Source organism: Battus philenor, unplaced genomic scaffold (genome assembly GCF_028537555.1).
Source record: "Battus philenor isolate CCGP_79_NKW_IND1 unplaced genomic scaffold, ilBatPhil1.0.hap1 SCAF_11, whole genome shotgun sequence".
Classification (NCBI taxonomy): domain Eukaryota; kingdom Metazoa; phylum Arthropoda; class Insecta; order Lepidoptera; family Papilionidae; genus Battus; species Battus philenor.
Window position 1 is genome coordinate 10,303,437 of NW_027181673.1, and position 21,071 is coordinate 10,324,507.

General features: G+C 31.6%; 4 protein-coding genes across 4 annotated transcripts; 1 reads left to right on the forward strand and 3 right to left on the reverse strand.

Moving 5' to 3' along the window:
• Window positions 1–885: 885 nt before the first annotated feature.
• LOC137931475 (uncharacterized) lies at window positions 886–8,465 on the reverse strand. Its single transcript, XM_068774868.1, has 6 exons — window positions 8,317–8,465; window positions 7,829–8,012; window positions 6,885–7,026; window positions 6,279–6,390; window positions 4,478–4,659; window positions 886–966 (listed from the first exon to the last, which is right to left on the reverse strand). The coding sequence occupies exons 1-5, from the start codon at window positions 8,432–8,434 to the stop codon at window positions 4,478–4,480; spliced, it is 738 nt and encodes a 245-aa protein (XP_068630969.1). The 5' UTR covers window positions 8,435–8,465; the 3' UTR covers window positions 886–966.
• Window positions 8,466–9,822: 1,357 nt separating this feature from the next.
• Window positions 9,823–13,827, reverse strand: mldr (mitochondrial ribonuclease P catalytic subunit). The gene is made up of 5 exons (XM_068773729.1): window positions 13,679–13,827; window positions 12,829–13,612; window positions 11,613–11,999; window positions 10,473–10,662; window positions 9,823–9,981 (listed from the first exon to the last, which is right to left on the reverse strand). The coding sequence occupies exons 1-5, from the start codon at window positions 13,734–13,736 to the stop codon at window positions 9,829–9,831; spliced, it is 1,572 nt and encodes a 523-aa protein (XP_068629830.1). The 5' UTR covers window positions 13,737–13,827; the 3' UTR covers window positions 9,823–9,828.
• Window positions 13,828–14,343: 516 nt separating this feature from the next.
• On the forward strand, window positions 14,344–18,063 carry crn (pre-mRNA splicing factor crn). The gene is made up of 5 exons (XM_068776175.1): window positions 14,344–14,471; window positions 14,573–14,758; window positions 14,957–15,072; window positions 15,177–15,333; window positions 15,595–18,063. Exons 1-5 carry the CDS (start codon window positions 14,433–14,435, stop codon window positions 17,194–17,196), a joined length of 2,100 nt encoding a protein of 699 aa, XP_068632276.1. The 5' UTR covers window positions 14,344–14,432; the 3' UTR covers window positions 17,197–18,063.
• Window positions 17,413–19,510, reverse strand: Naa20A (N-alpha-acetyltransferase 20 A). Its single transcript, XM_068776176.1, has 5 exons — window positions 19,390–19,510; window positions 19,204–19,319; window positions 18,985–19,114; window positions 18,536–18,672; window positions 17,413–18,042 (listed from the first exon to the last, which is right to left on the reverse strand). The coding sequence occupies exons 1-5, from the start codon at window positions 19,440–19,442 to the stop codon at window positions 17,957–17,959; spliced, it is 522 nt and encodes a 173-aa protein (XP_068632277.1). The 5' UTR covers window positions 19,443–19,510; the 3' UTR covers window positions 17,413–17,956.
• Between the last annotated feature and the right edge of the window lie 1,561 nt (window positions 19,511–21,071).

A 21,071-nucleotide genomic window follows, 5' to 3' on the forward strand; every position in this document is an offset into this window, starting at 1 on the left:
ATAAAACAACTCGATCTTATAAAAAAGCGTAAAGCTGTTATACATTTAAACATGAATGTAATAAGGTTTTGCTAATAAATTTAATTAACTCCATATACATTTTTATTCGTATTGTAAGTTTAATTTGCAAACATAAAAATGGAGTTAATGGCATAAATAAATTTTAGGACCCAGTATTAGAGCAAAAACGCGTGGTTAAATATCAAAAAAAAACACTTACCTCATAAAGAATTATAAATATTATTAAAAATGTGTTTTATCTTAGACACAACAAAATAATAATAAATAAACAAAATAGCCTTTATTGCTGAAAATAACCATACTAGTAATAAGATAATGTAAAAATGAGAGACGGTCGTTAAACGCTTTCAGCTTTTCTTCCGAGAAAGGCATCATCCAAAGCTTTCCATTCCGTTTTGTCTTATGCTATGCGCATCCATGTTACTCCCGCTATTTTTCTAACGTCATACTCCCATCTCTTATTCTGTCTATCTCTTTCTCTTTGCAGTACCGTACTCTGTTAATATGATACAATGGGTGCTACTTAATTTTGTCACATAACATTCTTCGTTGATTTCCTAAGTTAGTTGTATCGGCCAACGAAGATAGTGATGTTTGACAATTGAATCATTTTTGTATGTATTTAAGTATCAAAACCTACAAAGTATTATAAAGATTATTCTCAAGGAAATAAATCTAAACTGTCATAGTTTGAATTATTCGATTACATTAATCTGGCCTTAGGAAAAAAGCAAATAGTAGAAAGAAAAGTTCTCGTAATAAAACTAAATATATAAGAATGTCACCATTTTGTTATTATTATAGAAACAAATGAGAAATATACACAACATATTTATGAACAGTTTACGTAATACACAGATATTAAAAATCTGCTAAATTTGAACAGTAGCCACACGTCTTCGTCAAATCCAACGTAAGGTGAACTCAGACTATTTCGATGTCAATCTGTAAATGGAAAATAAATATATCATTGTTCCAATAACACGGGTCAACATGAAATTTGACTTTGATTGCAAAGCACTAAATTTCGGTAGTTTAGGTCGTAATAAGACGGAAAAAAAATATATGGCATGAAAAACTTTGCTTTTGTGCTTAGAAGACTGATTGAACGAAATTTTTAAAAATCTCGGATTTTAATTTTTGATTGAAAATAAAACTATTGAAATAAAAATGTTTATTATTTTTATTAAGTTTTACTATCAAATTAGCTTACAGAAAAGTGGAAAATAACTTAAAAGTGCATACTTTTACTTTTTCTTTTATGTTCATAGCTACTTTCTCTCAATAAACCCCAAATATAGTCGCCCATCATGTTTTCATTGTATTGGCCTTGATCTTAACATCATCAAGCAAATTCCACTTTTTTAACCGAGAGCCTAGAAGCTCTGCTTTATTTTTTGGCAAATTTAAATCTCTAATTAGATCGTTAAAATCTTCTGAAGTAATGAGATAGTGTTTTGGTTGTTCAGGTGTAGGCAAAAACTCCTTATCGGAATTACTTTTATAAGAACTAAAAGATGAGCTACTTTTCTGCGATAATTTTTTGGTGGCTCAGGTACTGGTCGTGTCAGGTCGTGAGCAATTGGAGCAGAAGAAGATTCGAGGTCAGGATATTCAATAGGTTTTGCATTTTTACCTCTACGTCTTTTACTCGGATTCACCATACAAAATTAGCAGTCAGTAATATGGTCTTTTGGTTCTCGCCAAATCCTTGGTATTGCAAATTTCATAGACCTTCTCACCTCGATACCAAAATAAAAATATAAAAATTAAAATTAATATTTCTATTATTTTGGATTCATCGCTTAATTAAATAAAAATTGCTTACCTTCCAAACACCTTTTACAATAACTACAAGCAACATGTGGAGCCCATGGCTTATCTTGATTCCGTACAGGACAGTCAAAATATGCTTCATAGGCTTCACAGAGAACGTGAGATGTCTTTAGTTCATATTTCACGTCTCGAACTTTAGTAAATTGACCACATATAAAACAAAATGCATCAGCATCGTATTTGCACTTTCGTGACGACATTTTAAGTTATTCTGGGCTTGTAAATAACACCTGATGGTTGTTTATCACTCGGGTGCCATCTAGCGGCACAGTGTAAACGTTAATACCCCACTCTCACCGCGCGGTCTTTTTAAAAATATTAAAATCAATTAAAATTTATGAAAAAATTGAAAAATGAGTATTATTATTATAACTATTACAAAAGCAAACTTTATACCGAAAAAAGGTATTTTCTTTTCGTTTTTGTGCATAACTAACTGGAAAATAATAGTATAAACTTTAGGACAAAGAACGAAATTTTTTTTGTAGAGTCGTGTAATTAATGAATTCATTAAGCTTACTTTGTCTGAAGTCCCCATAATTATTAATAATAAAGAGACGCTATCAAAATTTGATTGATAACATTTTTTTTCTAATGTGTTATAGTCATTTAGATTAGTTCAAGTAATTCTTTTATAATTATTTATAATGTCAATATATATCATAAAATTTATTTAACAAATAGTAGACAATCAATATCTACTTTTCGAACTGTTATACAGTCAAGTTCCTACGAGGCAAACCCGTCCAGGCTTCGTATTGAGAAAGAGAAAAAAAGTATGAATGCAACAGAAATCGCCATTATTAAAAGTGGCACAGTGCAACCGAAACCGCTGTACCACGCCTTAGGTATGCGTAGTATCGACCGCTTCGTTCCACCCGTCCCGCGTCCCTAATTATACTAACCATCTTTATTACATCAATAACCCTGTTGATATTAATTTCAAACTATGAACATATACAAATACTTAAGTATTTTATAAGTTTTATTTAAATAATTATGGCGGCGGTTTTAATGAGTTACTTATATAAATTAACACAAAGAACTGCTTTATCGGTATTGTTGGTCGCCTCACTACACCTTTTCAATTTTTTAGTAGAAATTTCATTTCCGTAACAAGCCAAAACCTTTACTATCGATTCCAGCGTCTTCCGCCTATGTTGTTGAAAGACGCTAAATGCAGGCCGACATTTGACAACTTCTGGCTGAAACGATGGTATACGAAAACTTAATGTCTATGTTTATTACATCCCATTCCAACAAAGAAAAGGAAATGTCATATGCCAATAAAATAAATAAAACAACAGATTAAAACAATAACAGATTAAAAAAACAAGATCAAAAGATAAAAATAAACTAACAAGCGTGCCGTTACATTTCAAAGTGTTGCTATGCGCCTTAATAGGCATGCAGTAATATACTTGCTTAATTTATTCAACGCCTAGAATCGTAAAGTCGCGTGACGATAAATCTCGATGCGGTTGCATCATGTAATACCTATTTTCTTTGTCGTGAACATGTAAATATTAACATTCATTTAACTAAATTAATCATAATGAGTTCTTGAACAATTGCAGAAACCCGGCATTATTATGTTTTACTAAATACATCTAATAGGAAATCTATGCATACCTCCGATGTATACATAATTAAACGTTTCTACATACACAAATAGATGTGTCTAATGTAATACGATATATTTGTTTTAGCATACAGGGTGATTGATATACAGATTGATTTAGCAGATTATAGAGAGATTTATGTTACGCGGCTATAAATTTTTATTATTGGATATTTCGTTAATTCGTTTGAAGTATGTGTTCACCTTGAGCAGTGGTAGCCCAGCGACCGAGGACTAAAGCTCGCAAATATATTAATAATTATATTACATTGTCATTGCTTACAAATAAGTTTCCAGAGAATGGGAAGCAGCGTCCTCTGCGTATCATAGTACCACGATCGCCAACCGAGCCAAGCGTGGCGATTATAGTAGATCCCCCCGTAGATATCTTTGGGATAGGCCTATGCCTTGCATATTGAATAAGTAACTTGAATAAGTATAAAATGCTTCAATATTCTTGAAAAAAGAACTAAGTCAGTTCTAAATGACGTCACCACCTTGTCCTAAGCGATTCTATTTACTTTCTTGCACAGGGTTATTAGTTATATCTGTAAAAGCTTTAAAAGGGTAAATTTATAGCTCATTTGCCGCCAATAGTTTCAGAAACAATAATTACATTGGTAATATAATACTCTACGCCAACCCATTTTTAAAATTCGGTTTATTAATTTTTAAACATAATTATTACTGTTTACAGACAGTAGTGACAAATCCATGCATACTAATTATGGTCAGAAGATACTGGTCTATCGCATTCCAATAGAAAAAATAATAATTTGATGTATTTTAGAGTGACCACTTTAACACGATGATTGGAAATATATATTCAGTTATACATTCACCGCTTTCAAGCTTTTACAGCTATAACCTATCTTCTTGTATATTTCATTTCACTAATCGATAAAATAAGCATCCTGTAAATACTATGCAGATCCGTTATGGTACAATCCGCTTAATATTTCGGCACATAAATTTAAAAGAAAATGGAGTGTTAGATACCTATCGCACGAGGGGCTGTTCGGCATCGAGGCGAACATGATCATCCAGGTTGCCCGACTCGCGCCACTCCAGAGCGTTGGCACGATACACAGCGTTCTCGATCCACACAGCGATGCGATCAGATATGGCCACCATAAAACGTGCAAGGCGACCGGGGTGCGAACGGGACGGTTTCGGCTCACCTGTCAATTTTTATTTTTTTAAACAAAACAATAACACAATAAGAATAAGTATTTTCCGTAACACAACTATACAGTTGCAAGGTATAGGTCACCCCCAAAAATCGCCAATCTAAGACTTACTTGTTAATTGCTCTTGTTATCAAAATTTTTACGTTACTCCCAGGACTGTCAGACTACAGTGCAGTAAAAGCTCTTTATTCGCAGGGTATATATATGTTCCATAAATATGCCCCAAATACAAAACCGTGAATACAGAATGGTAATTTATATGCGATTATACGGGACGCATTCCTAGGAACGTAGTGACAAAATTAAAAAAAAATCATAAAAATTTATTTAATTATAGTTTTTAAATATTTTGATAAATTGTCTTGAAACTTAAATAATAATTTGAAGAATTTTTGTATTTTTTTCTTGCCTGACAATTTTTAAATTCTCCTCCAATTCAGACTGATACGCATCAGTTGCATTAATACTTTGCCCATTTGCTCAATTGTCATTTTTAAACCTTCATTAAAAAATTTAAAATTCCATATCACGTATCCAGTGCTTGTTGAAGTCTCATATTCATTTAGCTATGAATTTAACATTTCCCCAATTTGATTTCAAACAAATCATCTTACGATTAAAGCAATTCTTTAATGTCACTTGATTCTGTGTTCGAACACTCCTCGTCCGATTCTATTCGCGTTTTCGGCACAGCAGCCCACACTATTTTACTTTTTTTATAAGTTCGTTTACTAAGGATATTGAGTTGAATTCCTATTGGATTTTTTTTTGGTGGATTTGATTGGATTTGATTATTATTATGTATGTATTTATTAGATCCGCGAGAAAAGAAATTTTTAGCCGCGAATATTGGAAGTGAGACTTTTTTTCATCCGCGCATAATGAAAGAGCTTTAACTGTATTAGAAACACTTCACTAAAGTTAAGTTACCTAACATCTCGATGAAAAATCGCAAAAATAAACTGTCAATTATACAAAAATGTCATAAAATCGATTTGTGCACGGGTTTCAAGTTCCAAGATTATTGTGTGGCGCTATTTGTATACCTAATTTATTCATTCATAAATTGTAAAATATTGTTAGTCGTTAGAAGACGCTGGATGCAGGCCGCTTTCAACCGGACCTATTGAGAAAGTTTGGGGGAAGCCTATGTTCAACTGCGAATGTCCTACGATTGAAATCATAATGGTTATGATGTCATTATTTTCCACGTCCATCACTTATTTATGCCAAGAAAAGAATGCAAAAGAATACTAACGCCATTATCATTAAAATGAAGTTCCTAACGTGACTCGATTTCAGTTGTGTTAACCAAAAAAATAAAGCCATAGAAGCCCTGACGTTATTCAAATTAAAAGGTAGTTACGGAAATTCCAAACGTGACTTGATGCACCACTACAAATTCAGACAGGTTTGTCCTCTCCCCAAAAGGCATCTTGCGCATGCTGTAAATTTCTAAAGCTTGAAAGCTTCCTAGACTACCTCCACTTGCGCCGTTACATTACTCATTCCACTAGAGTAGTTGTTTGTTGTCTCCACAATATCTTTGTATGTGTAGATTAATAATTAACTTTACTATTAATAATAAATTTTACCGTTTGAACTTTTACCTAGAATATCAGCAACACGTTCCAAGACAACATCAGCAATGCTCCTCAATCTGTTGGAAACTAGCATCTCCTTTTCACCTTTGGCGATGTAATCACAAATCCGATACGCCACCTATTTAAATTTAGATACGGAATATATAATCATTTTTTAATTTCAATACACATCTTGTAATAGAACCTTCGAGTACTGGGTTAACACAATGATTACATACAGTCCCTCATTAACAGTGCTAGAATAACTGTGCAATATATGCGATAGGATACATTGCAGCACCAATTAATATTAATTAATTAATAATATTTCTCATTAAGTTTGATCATCTGGAGAGACAACTTGGAATATACGAAAAATAATGTTGCTTGATAACGGTGAGTAGACCTACATTTTTCACACTTAGTTTTATATTTGGCTTAAAACCAAGTCTTGAAAAGTAATTTTCGAGTTCTATTCCTTTTTATCGCATTATGTAATACTTATTCACATAGATAAAAGCACGGGGAGTCCATACAGAAGGACGGTATGCTTCCAAGCGGTCTTATTGGAAATATTTGGGTTGACCTATGTACAGCAGTGATGCCTGAAATGATAATAATGAACAGTTTAACCTGTGCACTAAAATTGATGAGCCACTTCTCCCTTTGCCGAAGTTCACGTTCCATTTCCGCATGCTCCTTGCGACTAACAGCTGTTCCCACACCTGTCCATTGCCTCGTGTGACTTATTGATTGAAAGTATTGCTCCGTTTGCCTAATAAATAATTTGCAAATTTATTTGAAAAAAATTTATAACATTTTTTTGGTAAAATGAAAACTATATAAATTTGATTAAACCATAAATTTTTTTATTTAGATATACGCTATATCCGCTTTACGATTTTGCCAAAAAATTATAACTGATTACATTATTAATTTGAAGTATCGGAGATTGTCCGAGCTTAACCATTACAGTTGACTACGAGATTGAATTAGCCGTAGTTCGAATAATTGCTTGTCGGAAGTGGTAGAGAGAGAGGGACATTGACCATGCAACCGACATTGGTGTCAGTTGGCGTCTATCGGCTGATATGATGATGATTTAATTTTACCTTGTACTCACGTGGCAAATTTACCTTCAAAATTTTGTTACTAATTTTGCTGACAATATTGTCGGACGTACCTCCCTACTTACCGTTATGAGGAAGTATAAGCACAGAGATTACTGTGTATCTTTCCACGGTGAACCCAATGCGGTAATACAATGCATAAAACTTGTGATTCTCGATTCGAGAGACCGGAAAGTGATGTCGTTTCTGTCGACATATTTCACAGAAAAACCGATTGATTTTTACCGTCCCGGCATTGAAAATTTGTATACTAGATGGCAAAAGATTGTTGATAACGAAGGCGAATATATTGTGGATTAGAAACAAAAACTTGTTATTAATGTGGTCGTGTGAATTTATCTTATAAAAGGGAACTTACTTTCCGGTCCTCCTAATAGTTATATGAAAATAAATGAATACTCTAATAATTACTACAGTTGTAAGTGAGATTAAGAAAGTTCATCATACTCCGGGCTAAGAAAATAGTCTTCTTCTAAAGCGCTTTTGATCTTATCCCGACGATCCGCCGGAAGAATGGCACATTTCTCGTCCCAAAGAGATCGAAGGCGCCTGGAGGTAGGCCTAGCGAGCATTCCTACTCGTTCCATATGTCGACTTTGACGCGAGGACTGATTCGGTTGTTTTACAGGTCCTAATTTGAAATACAGATCTTATTAATTACATAAGAAAGATATTTCTTGTAAGGTATAATAAAACATCTTGTTAAATATATTACAAATAGGACCAGAAGGAAGCTGTCAGCATCTTGGGACGACCCACACAAGGCCGTCAGTCCATATTGTGGTGTCCACTCCAGAACTTATAAAGTTCCAGCGGCCTTATATAAATGTTATATATCTATTATTATGCGTTAAGATCATCGGAACAAGTCTCTGCATTAATGAAGAATAAAAAAATGTAACCAACCTGTGTATCAACAATCAAAAAATTGTTACCTGAAGTGCTTTTCATAATTTTAACCTTATGATCAGATGATGTGTCCATTTCAGATTCAGATCCTTCTCCTTTATCGACTGTTTGTTTCTTATTCTTAGATTTTTTAAACATCGGCATAATTATATTTTTATATAATACTGGAATTTTAAAAGAAATTAATAAAGGTGACACTTGTATGAAAAGAGTGGCTACATTGATTTGACATTTTTCGAGAAAAACTACGCCTTTATTTTACATCACTAAAAATGGAGAATAGTGGACCAAAAAGTTTGTAGTTCCTCTTTTTGTTATGCGTTAAAAAATATTTTAACCCTTGAAATTAAATGCATTACTTATACTTTAAAGTATATATATATATATCTTGCAGATAAGTACACCACAATGGAGGAAAAAATAGAAGAAATATTTATAATATTTTTCGATACTTGTTTATTAAAAAAAAACTTACGTTGCAGATATACAACACTGCATTTACTCCCACTTATGCCGTTTAAGTGGTATGTTGCAATTTTTAATTATTATTAATTTAAGGGTTAAAGCATTACGATATTCTTTGACGAATTGTAGATATAATTTATAGAAAAAAGTGTGTATCATAGGGAAACCAATTAGTGTTATCAGTATTTGCACTGGTTTTGCCCAAATTATCTTCCTCACTAGTATCTGCACTATATTGCTCGGCGTTATTTCTTTGTTTGTCTGTTTACCTTTTGGCATTTGCTGAGTCAACGTTTGGATGGTGACAAATTGTTGAAGGCACTTAATCTACATTTTATTATAGTTACTAAGATTAGAAGCGAAAGTATCTTAGAGTAACTGATCGCAAGGGCTCCTGAGAAACCTCACTGACCAGGAATTGAACTGCCACACGAGACACCTTTAGCATTACAATTTGCAGATGCCCGTGGGCGGAACCTCAGCTTACTCGGTTGCTAATATCTGATTGTTTCGTCATTATCATTTCAGTCGTAGAAATCCACTGCTGGACATAGGCCTTTCTCATAATATAATCTAATACGTCCGGTTAGAAGCTTTTTGTATCCCGCGTCTTCTTATAGATTTAACAAGATTGTCTGTCCGCCTTGTGGGTGAGCGTCATACCCTTTGATTGCTGATCTATGGTCTCCACTTCAGAACATTAAAACCTTGGCGGCCGGCTATTCTACGCGCCTCCCTGCTGCCACTAAACTTACCAATCCGGACTACGACGGTAACTTTTGTTGGTCTACGAATCTCCTTCCTGCATAGCACTCTCAATAGCTTCACTTTACGACTATGAACTTACCTATGAGGCCCAAGGTTTTAGTGCCGTAAGTCCTTGTCAGTAGTTATACGCTCTACCTACTTTTCACAATAACGTAAAGTGAATATTTTATTTACTCCAATAATTAGCCACGTTTCAGCCTTCGGCAAAAAATAATAAATATTTATGATTACAAGGATGTTTAGTTGGTATTTCAAATCGTTATAGAATAAAACAACGTATCATCGAATTATTTTTTTTCCTGATTTTATTTAACATTATTTGGTCTTATACAAAGCCAGCTATCATAGTCTGGGATTCCGTCGTGCAAAAGACCTTTATCGTCAACCGTTACTCTTTCAAATGGTAGATGCCAGCCTTCTTGGTTTTTCTGAGCGCAAGGTGTAAATTGTAATGGCGGCTGGAAATTAAAATATACGTTACTTACATTTTACTCACAATATATTTGATTAAGTATTTGATTTTAAAGCAGAATTTTGTTTAATAAAATCATAATATTAAACCGTAACAGTTGTGTGCAGCAAATGCTATACTCGAGACTTCTCTATGAGATCGAATCAGGAATGAGAAGATCGGTTTGGTAAATTGAAGTGGTAGTGATCAGACCACCGAGAGCGCACAACAGACGGCTGCAGAGGCTTCGTGTGCGGGCGACCTTACTAAAGTCGTGGGAAGACGAAGTAGGACGCTGAAAGTTTCCACCTGGACGTATAAGAAATTTATGGAAAAGGCCCAGTGGACGTCCTATGCTTAAAGTCATTAATAATAAAGGATTCCGATTTACAATTTAAAGTTACTATTTCGATTTTGTACGCCCACTTTGTGTGATTCCAGCCAAATTACTATATTATTCCCATTATATTAAAAAAATAAAATCACGTTAAATATCACCTGTATAGTGAAACGTTTGCCTGCAAGGAAAACCTTCCACTGATGCTCCCATTGCCATCTTTGAAAAATTTGCTTTAACACTTGATCTTTCAACATAAATTTATGTCCTCGCAATAAATCCTTAGATACTATGTCCGTGTGAGGACCACTTAAAATAGCTGCAGTTATGAAGAAAGGATCATCTTGTGATCTAGAATTTTATAAACATATCACTGTTTTAAAAAAAAATCCTCGTAATTAAATTTATTTAAAGGTGTAAAAAACTTTGAAAGGGTGAATGAACAGTACATTTGCTGTCAATTATTGTATGGTGCTCCAAATCAGAAAATCAGTAGTTTTAATAATTACAAGTAGAGTAATGATATTATAGAAAGAAAAAGCGTCGTAAAAAATTCGCTAATTGCTACATATTAAATTTTTTTCTTTTCTTCATTATCTGTCCGTGTAAACTTCGTAATATTAAAAGTTATTAACCAATAGTTTCACGATGATCACTTCACACAGGTTAATTGGTAATAGATATAAAAGCTTTTTGCTAACATATTCCGCTCTACAAAGCTTTTACTCCTGTAACCAATCAATCTGTAAATAAATTAAAGCGTCAAAGAAACTCATAGCTACGAATCTCAAAAGACACTACACTTCGAAGATCGATTCTATAAAAATTAAGTCTGTCGACAAATTGTAAACAATTTAATTATTTCTTCCTCATTACAACATAAGCCATCATCTTCGCAGCATTCAAAAGGTTTTTGTTTTAATTAGTGACATTTACGATTTCTGCGGATTGGAGATGCCAAAGCGCTAAGAACGCCTTTCATAAACCACTAAGACTCTCATATGTTTTATAGGGCCACTGAATCCACTTAATTAGCAGTACTGCGCCTTAAGAATTCACAGCAAGACATGGAGGAGTTAGTCCGACAACAACGTTTGTGGTGATGTCCCACCAACTCATTTTTCCTCGGCCCCCACCACTAATCAATATATTTTTTTCAGTAAAATACCCGACCGTTAAATTTTTGGTTGCTAATGACGAAGAAATTTACAAAAATTTTCTGTAGAGTTACCATATACAAATTACAATTTCTTTTAAAGAACCTAAGCAATAAGTTTAAAACTCATATTAAACATACTCACATATCCTCTGTGAAGAAGCTGCACGTTTTACTCATTAAATATTCTAATGACTTATTGTGCCATCTTAACATATGCTTGCGACCCAATAATAATATTCTTTTGTTTTGTCTGTTGAAATGATCAACAACGGTTTTCAAGAATCCCATCCTATCTATGTTAGAACTCTTCCCCAATGTATACCCAATGTTTAGAGCATCCAAAACAATATCATAAGGTGCAGTTCTATCTACAAAACTCATAAATGATTGAATTTCTTTAGGAGAGGTCTTTAGAAACAAATCTGAACCAATAATAAGTTTATCCTTTATGTTCTTATGGAGTAATTCAAATTCTTCTTTTGTCAATTTGAAACATTTTAATGTATCATTGCAACACAAACACTGAAAGCTAAAATAAATGTGAACTTTAATTATATACTATGATAACTTTAAATGCATCTGTAAACATCATGAACTGAATTATCACTATAGTGCTGTTGGAACGGCCATACTGCACCTTAGGTATTCAAATGGCGCGACCTTAGGCAGCATTGGATGCTTAGGCTAGGATGCCTAGCTTAGGATGCCTTGTTATGTAAAGTGCAATAGAGCAGTTTCGGGGGCACTGCAGCAATGTTCAGATGCACATTAAAGTAATTTTTAGACTAAGAAATTGTGAAGGTGCCTTCTTTGTTCTCAGAGTCTCCTACAGACCTGGGGCTAGCATTTGATACACATTTAGCATTTCAATCCAATGGTACATGAGGTTTGAACCATACTTCAATTGATTGCTTTATTTTGATTAATATGATAATAACCACTTTATTAAACTTGATGGTAAAATCCTTGCCTGCCAAATATATAACAAGGTCATAATACTTTTTTCAATAAGAAAGCTATAGTTTTAAAACTTATAAGTTTATCCACAAAATATGCAGTTCCAGGTTTGTCCTACAGATATCTTTATTGTCCTTATTATGATAAGAGGTTTTCTTTCGTCTAAGCTAGCTATTAAGTAACACAATTTATATGTATTAATGAATGAATTATTTTAGTAAATCGGCCTATCTTACGGAACTCCCCAATGTAAAAAAGTATTCCCAAACCATTTAAAATAACTATTCCTCTACCTAACAATTTTAAATAAAAGAAAATAGTTATTGTGCAAAATTCAATTGTTGCTGGTTTACACTTATTTTTACAATTGTATTTTTAACCCAGAGAAAGTCTTGTTTTACCTTTTTTTGTCTATTTTTACAAAATCTGCTCTCCATCCTAGTGATAAATAATTTTTTTTAATTTCCACTGCAGCTTTTTCACTTATCACAGCAAAATTTGCTGAAATATGTAATGAAATTTTTTCTAAGTTCTTTAATATTTTATCCTTGGATTTATACTTCCTGCGAATATATTCTATCCATTCTTTATACACATAATGTTGTAATGGACGTAAGTCTGACAAACTGTTACTTATTAACATCATTGCTTCTTTTTCCTTATTGTTTCTAAATAATGTTCCTATTAAAGTGCTGTAAGCAGAATGACTAGGGGTTCCACTTACTTTAATGTCGTTTAAAACTTTTAAGGCCTTCTTCCAATCATCTATAGCACATAAAGCATGCAAAAGAATTTCTGCAGTTGTAAAATCCAAAACTTGGAACTTGGCATACAAATCATTATATGTGCTCAAAATAAATTGTTTTTCAGGCTCGGACAAAGGCTTTTCTTTAGCCATTTCGTAATATAAACTTAATATACCATTTGTAGCACCCATACTCAAATTTAAATTTACACTTTTCAAATGGTTAGCAAAGGATAAGGCTGAATCAAGTTTTCTATTTCTAACCATTGTTTTTATTATTACTCCATCAACATTTTTCTCATTCATTACTCCTGGTTTATTGAGAATGTTATTCTTTAAAATACTCCAGTCTTGTAAATTGGTCTCAAGTGCCCAATTTAAATATCCTATTTGGTCATCTCCAGAACATTTATTGCCATAATGCCGCATTGAGTTTTTAGCTAAAATTAAAGCTTATTGTTAATAGGAAATCTCGAGATATATACATTAGTGTTTTATATACATACAGTGTTTTGGTAATAAGAATTTAGTCCAAATGCTTAAGTATTTATGTTTCAAATGCATTGCAGATGAATTTTTAAATAGCGTTTTTCAGGAATTTAATATTTGAACATTAAAAATTTAAATAACCTATAATAAATTTGACATTAACAAAGTTTACTCTTTCTTTTTTTTAATGATTAATACAAATATCATTATACCAACAGACTAATGATAGTTCGATTTTGGCATAACAGCTATTTAATTTCAGTTTACGTGTTTAGTACATTAATCCAATAATTATTTTTCTAATAGCTTTTAATGAACTTGTATTAAAATTTAATTACATTATCATTGTCTCTTATATCCATTTTTTTATTTAATGTTTTTTCGATTACAACCGTCGCGATATTATTTTATTTTAAAAGTTTCTTCAAAAATAATTCTTTAAAAATTCGGCTTCGCTGGTTTTCTACGGTGATTGAACAAATATACGAGCAAAATTTTTATTAAAATGCTGTAATGTTATACTAAAAGTTTTATTAGTATGTATTCATTAAAAACTATAATTGATGTTTCTGCTTTATTTATATGTATAATTTCTTTGTATCGCAACTTAATAGATGTTCTCGGTAATGTTTCAAAATTGACACAATTTTCACTTTGGTTTTTGTCTATGGTTTTGTGTAAAGTAACAACTGTTTACCTTCGATGGCAGTAATTAATACACAAGAGTATTAATTTTAGAACTGTATAGGATCGTATGATAAAATATTAATAATGGAAGGCAAAACAACGAAAATGCCTAAAGTGGCAAAGGTAATAATCATTGCATATTTCTGTACAGACATTTCTGTTATAATACTTAAAATTAACCTTTTATCACTAAAACAAAAATGTGTACTGTATGTGACATTTAGGTAAAAAATAAAGCACCTGCCGAAATACAAATCACAGCCGAGCAGTTACTTAGAGAAGCAAAAGAGAGAGACTTGGAAATTTTACCACCACCACCGAAACAGAAGATATCCGACCCAGAGGAATTGAGAGACTACCAACATCGTAAACGGAAAGCATTTGAAGATAATATACGTAAAAACAGACAAGTAAGTGTTATTATAAATAGAGTATTTAATATACAATTACGAATGTAATGGAATCTATTCAGTCACATACACCAAAGAATATTAGATATTTTAGTAAAAAAAACCAGCACATGCTGTGCTTAGAATATTAACCATTAAAAACATTAAATAAGCATTTTTGGAAATTGCTTACAATCCTTATCTATTTTTGTATTCCAGGTAATTGGCAATTGGCTTAAATATGCACAGTGGGAAGAGTCTCAAAAGCAGATACAGAGAGCTCGTTCTATTTATGAACGAGCATTGGATGTGGATCACAGAAATGTTACCCTTTGGTTTGTAAAATCCTTTTTAATAATTTTTATATTAATAACAATGTTTTTGTTTTTCCAGTTTTTTTTGTATGTCATTATAATATATGTTAATAATTTTCTTTCAGGTTAAAGTACACTGAGATGGAAATGCGTAATAGACAAGTGAACCATGCTCGCAATTTATGGGACAGGGCAGTAACTATACTTCCAAGAGTTTCTCAATTTTGGTACAAGTATACTTATATGGAAGAAATGCTCGAAAATGTTGCTGGAGCAAGACAAGTACAGAAATTTTTCTACAATGTTCAATTTGAATGTTTACATACAACTGTATATATTTTATTTATTTATATAGCTTCTCTAGTGTCCTACCAAAATTATAAACAAACACAAATTATGACTTACAACATGAACCATAAGCACTATTATTTTAAGTGGATACAGCTGTATAATAATTTCATCATAAAAATATTATAAATCCATAAATAAAAGTTGTATGTAAAGGAAATGAGAATATTTAATCATAATTATTTGGTTTTCTAGGTTTTCGAGCGCTGGATGGAATGGCAACCAGATGAACAAGCATGGCAAACATATATTAATTTTGAATTGCGATACAAGGAACTTGACAGGGCAAGGCAGATATATGAAAGATTTGTCATGGTTCACCCTGATGTAAAACATTGGATAAAATATGCCAAATTTGAAGAAAATCATGGTTTTATTAACAGTTCTAGAAAAGTATATGAGAGAGCAGTTGAGTTCTTTGGAGATGAAGAGCTTGATGAAAGATTGTTTATAGCTTTTGCAAAATTTGAAGAGAATCAAAAAGAACATGATAGGGCTAGGGTTATTTACAAATATGCCCTGGATCATATTTCGAAAGATCGAAACAAGGAACTTTATAAAGCATACACAATTCATGAAAAAAAATATGGTGATAGATCAGGAATTGAAGATGTCATTGTTAATAAAAGAAAATATATGTATGAGCAAGAGGTGATAGAAAACCCAACAAATTATGATGCTTGGTTTGATTACATAAGGCTAGTTGAAAATGAAGGCAATGTAGATGATGTCAGAGATACTTATGAACGGGCAATAGCTAATGTACCACCATCAAAAGACAAACAGTTTTGGAGAAGATACATTTACTTATGGATCAATTATGCTTTATATGAAGAATTAGAAGCAGAAGACATAGAAAGAACAAGGCAGGTATATAGAACATGTTTAGAACTGATACCACACAAAATATTTACATTTTCTAAAATTTGGTTAATGTATGCTCAATTAGAAGTAAGATGTAAAAATTTAAAGCAGGCTCGTAAGACATTAGGTATGGCATTAGGAATATGTCCTAGAGATAAGTTATACAGGGGTTATATTGATTTAGAAATCCAGTTGCGTGAGTTTGATAGATGTCGAATATTGTATCAAAAGTTTCTTGAATATGGACCAGAAAATTGTATAACTTGGATGAAGTTTGCTGAATTAGAAACACTACTGGGAGACATAGACAGAGCAAGAGCAATTTATGAAATAGCAGTCTCTCAGCCAAGATTGGATATGCCAGAATTGTTATGGAAGAGTTATATAGATTTTGAAGTTTCTCAGGGTGAAACAGAAAAAGCTAGGCAACTCTATGAAAGATTATTAGAAAGAACAGTACATGTCAAAGTATGGCTGTCTTATGCCAAATTTGAGCTTAATGCAGAAAATCCAGATAATATTAATGTTGAACTGGCAAGAAGAATCTATGAACGTGCAAATGATAGCCTTAGAAGTGCAGGAGAAAAAGAATCAAGGGTTCTTCTATTAGAAGCATGGAAAGATTTTGAAGTTGAAATTGGAGAAGAAACAAAACTTGAAAAGGTGCTTTCTAAAATGCCAAGGAGAGTTAAGAAGAGGCAAAAGATAGTAAGTGAGGCTGGTGTGGAAGAAGGATGGGAAGAGGTATTTGATTACATATTCCCAGAAGATGAAATGGTAAGACCTAACCTGAAATTACTTGCAGCTGCTAAGAACTGGCGCAAACTAAAAGAGGTGGAAAATGAACCTACAGATGACAATAGTCAAAATATGGAAACTCAAGTATCACCTTCCACTCCAGAACTAGAAAAAGATAAAAGCAATAACTCATGATAAAGATATGCACATATTTTGTAGAGATCATAAATACTAATTTAATTAATTTAAGTGTTGCAAAGAATTTGTGATGCAACCCCACAAAGATATTAATAATTTCAAGTCAAACAAATAAAAGAGGAACAATTTTTGTCTCTGGAGGTCATACTTAATAGAATTTTAAATGATTGCAGACAAAAAACATGATTAAGTTTATCTCTTTTTATTCAGAATAATAAACTGCTTACATGTTTTGAGTGTTTCTATTATATTAAACATAGTAGCTTCACATAGAAATACACTAATGATATAAGGGGGTCCTAATTAATACTAGTTTGCTAACTATAAATTGGGCAATGCAAGTGCAGGCAGTATTTTTTCTCCCTCATTCGAATAGTGCACCAGCTCAAACACTACCATTGAAACCAATGCCATTGAGTTTGCCAGCTTGTGGTATGCGGTGCATAACTATATCCACTCGCCAGTTGCTGACATGCTCAAAATACTTCTCCGAGTATGGCTGATGCTCCTTGATCCAGCACTGGATTACCAAGTCACTATCTCTGTTAATCTCATGGCTTCATTCTAAGACTTATTGAATTATTGTGATACTCATTGTGTATTGCCATGACAAGGAAATTCTAAAGGAGGGGAGAGGGTGTAAACATGCTTTTACCATTATGGCATTATTAAGAATTTTTTTTGTCGAATTCTTTGATAAATATACTTATGTATATAAGAAAAATAACACATTTACAAGTTGTTTTCAATTGTACTTTTAATCTACTTCTTCTGGTCTTACAGGGTGTGTCAATGGTATTACAGACTTTTTTTTCACATCCCGTGAACAGGCTTTTCTCATATCTGAAAAATAGACATTTTAATTTTTGTGAATCAGTTCATACAGACAACAACAACTAATTCAATATCTCAACAACAAGTTTTAAAAATCTTTTTGATGTATGATAAAAATTATTACGAAATTCTCTTCCAAATGACTGCTGTGGAGATTTTTAGAGCAGTTAGTCTCAATAAATTATTAGCCAATTTGAAAATAAGAAAATAAAAATATTTAAAATTTGACTCTTCATTAAGTATTCAGATAGATAAAATCTATAATAAAAAAAATTTAATATGGTTAGCATAACATATCCAATCATTATAAAAGCTGATTTGTGAATACATGTTTTATGCTTTTGCTGCTTTTACTTTTACTTGCTATGCATTAAGCTCATACATTTTAGCTGCTATTTTAAATTATTTTTGTTGTAGATACCATTATTTGCCATTGCTATTACAACCATGGATGCCATTTTTATGAAATATTTTTTAATAATTGATAGATAAATTTACTAACCATATGCATCTTCATCAGGGTCACCAGAATAATATTCCAAAACTGTTCTGTACACAATATATCCTAAATTCTTATACATATTTATGGCAACCTTATTGCTCACTCTTACAAAGAGGTCCACAAAATATGCTTTTTTTCTGAAAATTTAAAATTATTAGTCATATTTTTAATAAATTATAGTCAGTCTGTATAATTACAAAAATATTAGATTTCCCAGTGTCTACTATATAAGTTACGTTTATAAACGATTTGTTTACCAATGGGCTACCACTATGAATAAAAAAGAACAAAAAAGTAGTGTATAACATTACAAAGTTAATCACGAGATATTTTAGCTTTTATTGCTTTGTCTGACTAACTTCCGCAAGCTAATAATAATTCTTTTTAACAATTACTATTTAAATCATAATTAGGTACTTATGCTGGCGATAACAACAAATAAGACCAACTTTTCTGAAACTTCTTCAAGGATGTTCATCAATGTCGCAGCTAAACCCAGTCGTCTGTAATCCGGACTAACAGTTAAAGCAGTAACGTGACCATGCCAATTTTCGCCGTGCCCTTCTGCTTTTCCCATAACTGTAAAATAAATTAATTAACGTGTTTTTTTTCATTTTTAAATATATGTATAAATCCTGTTTAAACTGTAACAAATGAAGAGATATTACTGTATCCCATAATTTCGCCACTAGGAGACTCTGCTACTTGAAAATATTCGGGCCAATGAGCTAGATATTGTGTGTAAAAGGATAAGCCGTAAGTTTCGGTAAGTGGATCTAAGTTCCTGGAACACACCAAAATATATAACCAAGACATACAAAACTAATTAATGTATTTTTGAGACAGACACTAACACATTGTTGAAATATAACATGTCCTCGCAAGTAAAAGGCCGAATGGTCGTCATTTTTTACTTTTTTTTTTTGAGGTTATACCTTAAAATTGAAACTAAACAAATCTTTTTGTAGGCCTATTTTTTTCATTTACTCATAGACAATAAGTCATTTCTGGCTTACAGATATAGGCCACGGACAGCAGATTACACAGTGTCATCCGTTTTTATCGAAATCGTTTAATAAATATAATTTGCTTTGTTTTAATTGTACAAATTAACCTTATTTTATAAAATATTTATGTTCAAAATTCGTATTAATGTTATAAAAAATAAATAGTTATTAATAAAAAAAAAATAACTGCTAGTTTAATTATCCGCTAAATCTCTTTTATCCCTTTAATATCAGGGCCCTACAACAAATAAAGTGCATTCAATATAAACATTAACTTTTCGTAAATATTTAGTAAAGATTCGTAACATTCTTAAATTTATTAAATAGAGTTATAAAAAGAAGAAATTATTATAAAAAGTTTTATATTACATTTGTAATTTACTCTTAAAAATATATTTCAGAATTTTAAGTTCAATCGGACAAGTACAGTTAAAGTGTAATACATTAATAAATTGGTGTCAATACTATACGAACACTACGTACAATACGACGTTATTTGATGTAAAAACTTAGTATACCTTTATTTTAAACAAAAGCGATTTCACTGATTTGGGTTTTTAAATACTACTTGTAATGCTACGTAAGTGCCAAAGAGCAATTTTTCTCTCAACATTAAATTTTATAACTTCTTTAAGCAAAGGTTTTTTATATTTACTTAAAATAATACGTATCAAACAATTAAGTGTAGTTAATGAATTCCTAATAATTCTTAAAATTGCTCATTTAAAAAAAATGATAGACAATTAATTGGGTAATTTATTAACTTTTTTATAGTAATTTAGTTATATAAAAGTGAAAACGAATAATATTTAGACATAATTTTACTACTTCACAAAAAAATACTTTTTTAATTAAAAAAATTCTGATCTCATTTAAAATCATTAGTGGTAGATTAATGAAAAATCAATCATTTTAAATGTGATAAAAAAGAGTCTTTTGCGGATGAAAATTAGCGTCTATAAAAATACTATATTTTTCATAACAAAATTTATAATTCTTTTCATTGTCGTTTGACATATGTATTCTAATTTTATTTAATAATAATTGAACGAGATTATAAAGTTAGCACAGCTTATACCTTGTCTTACCACAAGGTTGAAATTCAAGTACGAATTTATGCCGAAAAAAAGTCAAAATATATTTATACAAATACTTGCAAATTAAACAGTTTCTATTTATTTAAATAAATAATAAATTATAAAAAACTTTTAAGCCGTTAGTTTTTTGTGTTGTATACATTATAATAAACTGCTAGTTATTTCTATAAAGTGATGAGGAATAAGTATTAAAGAAAACCATTTAGCTTATGCTATTTTTAACTTTTTAAGACTGGTAGTAATTTAATTCATAGTGTAATTAATACGAGAAAATTTTTCATCAAAAATTAGTTTTAGTAATAAAAAAATCAACTTCTTTACCTTTTAACATTTTATTTTAGATCCATAATAAATTAGTACATGTATCGTTTAATAGCTGTTAACACTTACAACGAAAACAGGATGATTGCCATATGAGATAATAATTTTCAT

Bases quoted from the DNA above. Each gene is read 5' to 3' on its own strand.
- LOC137931475 (XM_068774868.1), bottom strand. From the start codon at position 8,434: ATGCCGATGTTTAAAAAATCTAAGAATAAGAAACAAACAGTCGATAAA. The intron at 6,391-6,884 runs GTTAAACTGTTC...AAATTTAAATAG, and splicing joins TCATCAATTTTAGTGCACAG to GTGGCGTATCGGATTTGTGA. The intron at 4,660-6,278 runs GTAAAAGTTCAA...AAAAATTGACAG, and splicing joins ACGTGTTGCTGATATTCTAG to GTGAGCCGAAACCGTCCCGT.
- mldr (XM_068773729.1), bottom strand. From the start codon at position 13,736: ATGCATTTGAAACATAAATACTTAAGCATTTGGACTAAATTCTTATTA. The intron at 12,000-12,828 runs GTAAAACAAGAC...CATTTATTTTAG, and splicing joins GTAAAAATAGACAAAAAAAG to CTTTCAGTGTTTGTGTTGCA. The intron at 9,982-10,472 runs GTGATATTTAAC...TTTAATTTCCAG, and splicing joins GCAAACGTTTCACTATACAG to CCGCCATTACAATTTACACC.
- crn (XM_068776175.1), top strand. From the start codon at position 14,433: ATGGAAGGCAAAACAACGAAAATGCCTAAAGTGGCAAAG. The intron at 14,759-14,956 runs GTAAGTGTTATT...TTTGTATTCCAG, and splicing joins ATATACGTAAAAACAGACAA to GTAATTGGCAATTGGCTTAA. The intron at 15,073-15,176 runs GTTTGTAAAATC...ATTTTCTTTCAG, and splicing joins CACAGAAATGTTACCCTTTG to GTTAAAGTACACTGAGATGG.
- Naa20A (XM_068776176.1), bottom strand. From the start codon at position 19,442: ATGACGACCATTCGGCCTTTTACTTGCGAGGACATGTTATATTTCAAC. The intron at 19,320-19,389 runs GTTAGTGTCTGT...GGTGTGTTCCAG, and splicing joins ATGTTATATTTCAACAATGT to GAACTTAGATCCACTTACCG. The intron at 19,115-19,203 runs GTAATATCTCTT...TTTATTTTACAG, and splicing joins TGGCGAAATTATGGGATACA to TTATGGGAAAAGCAGAAGGG.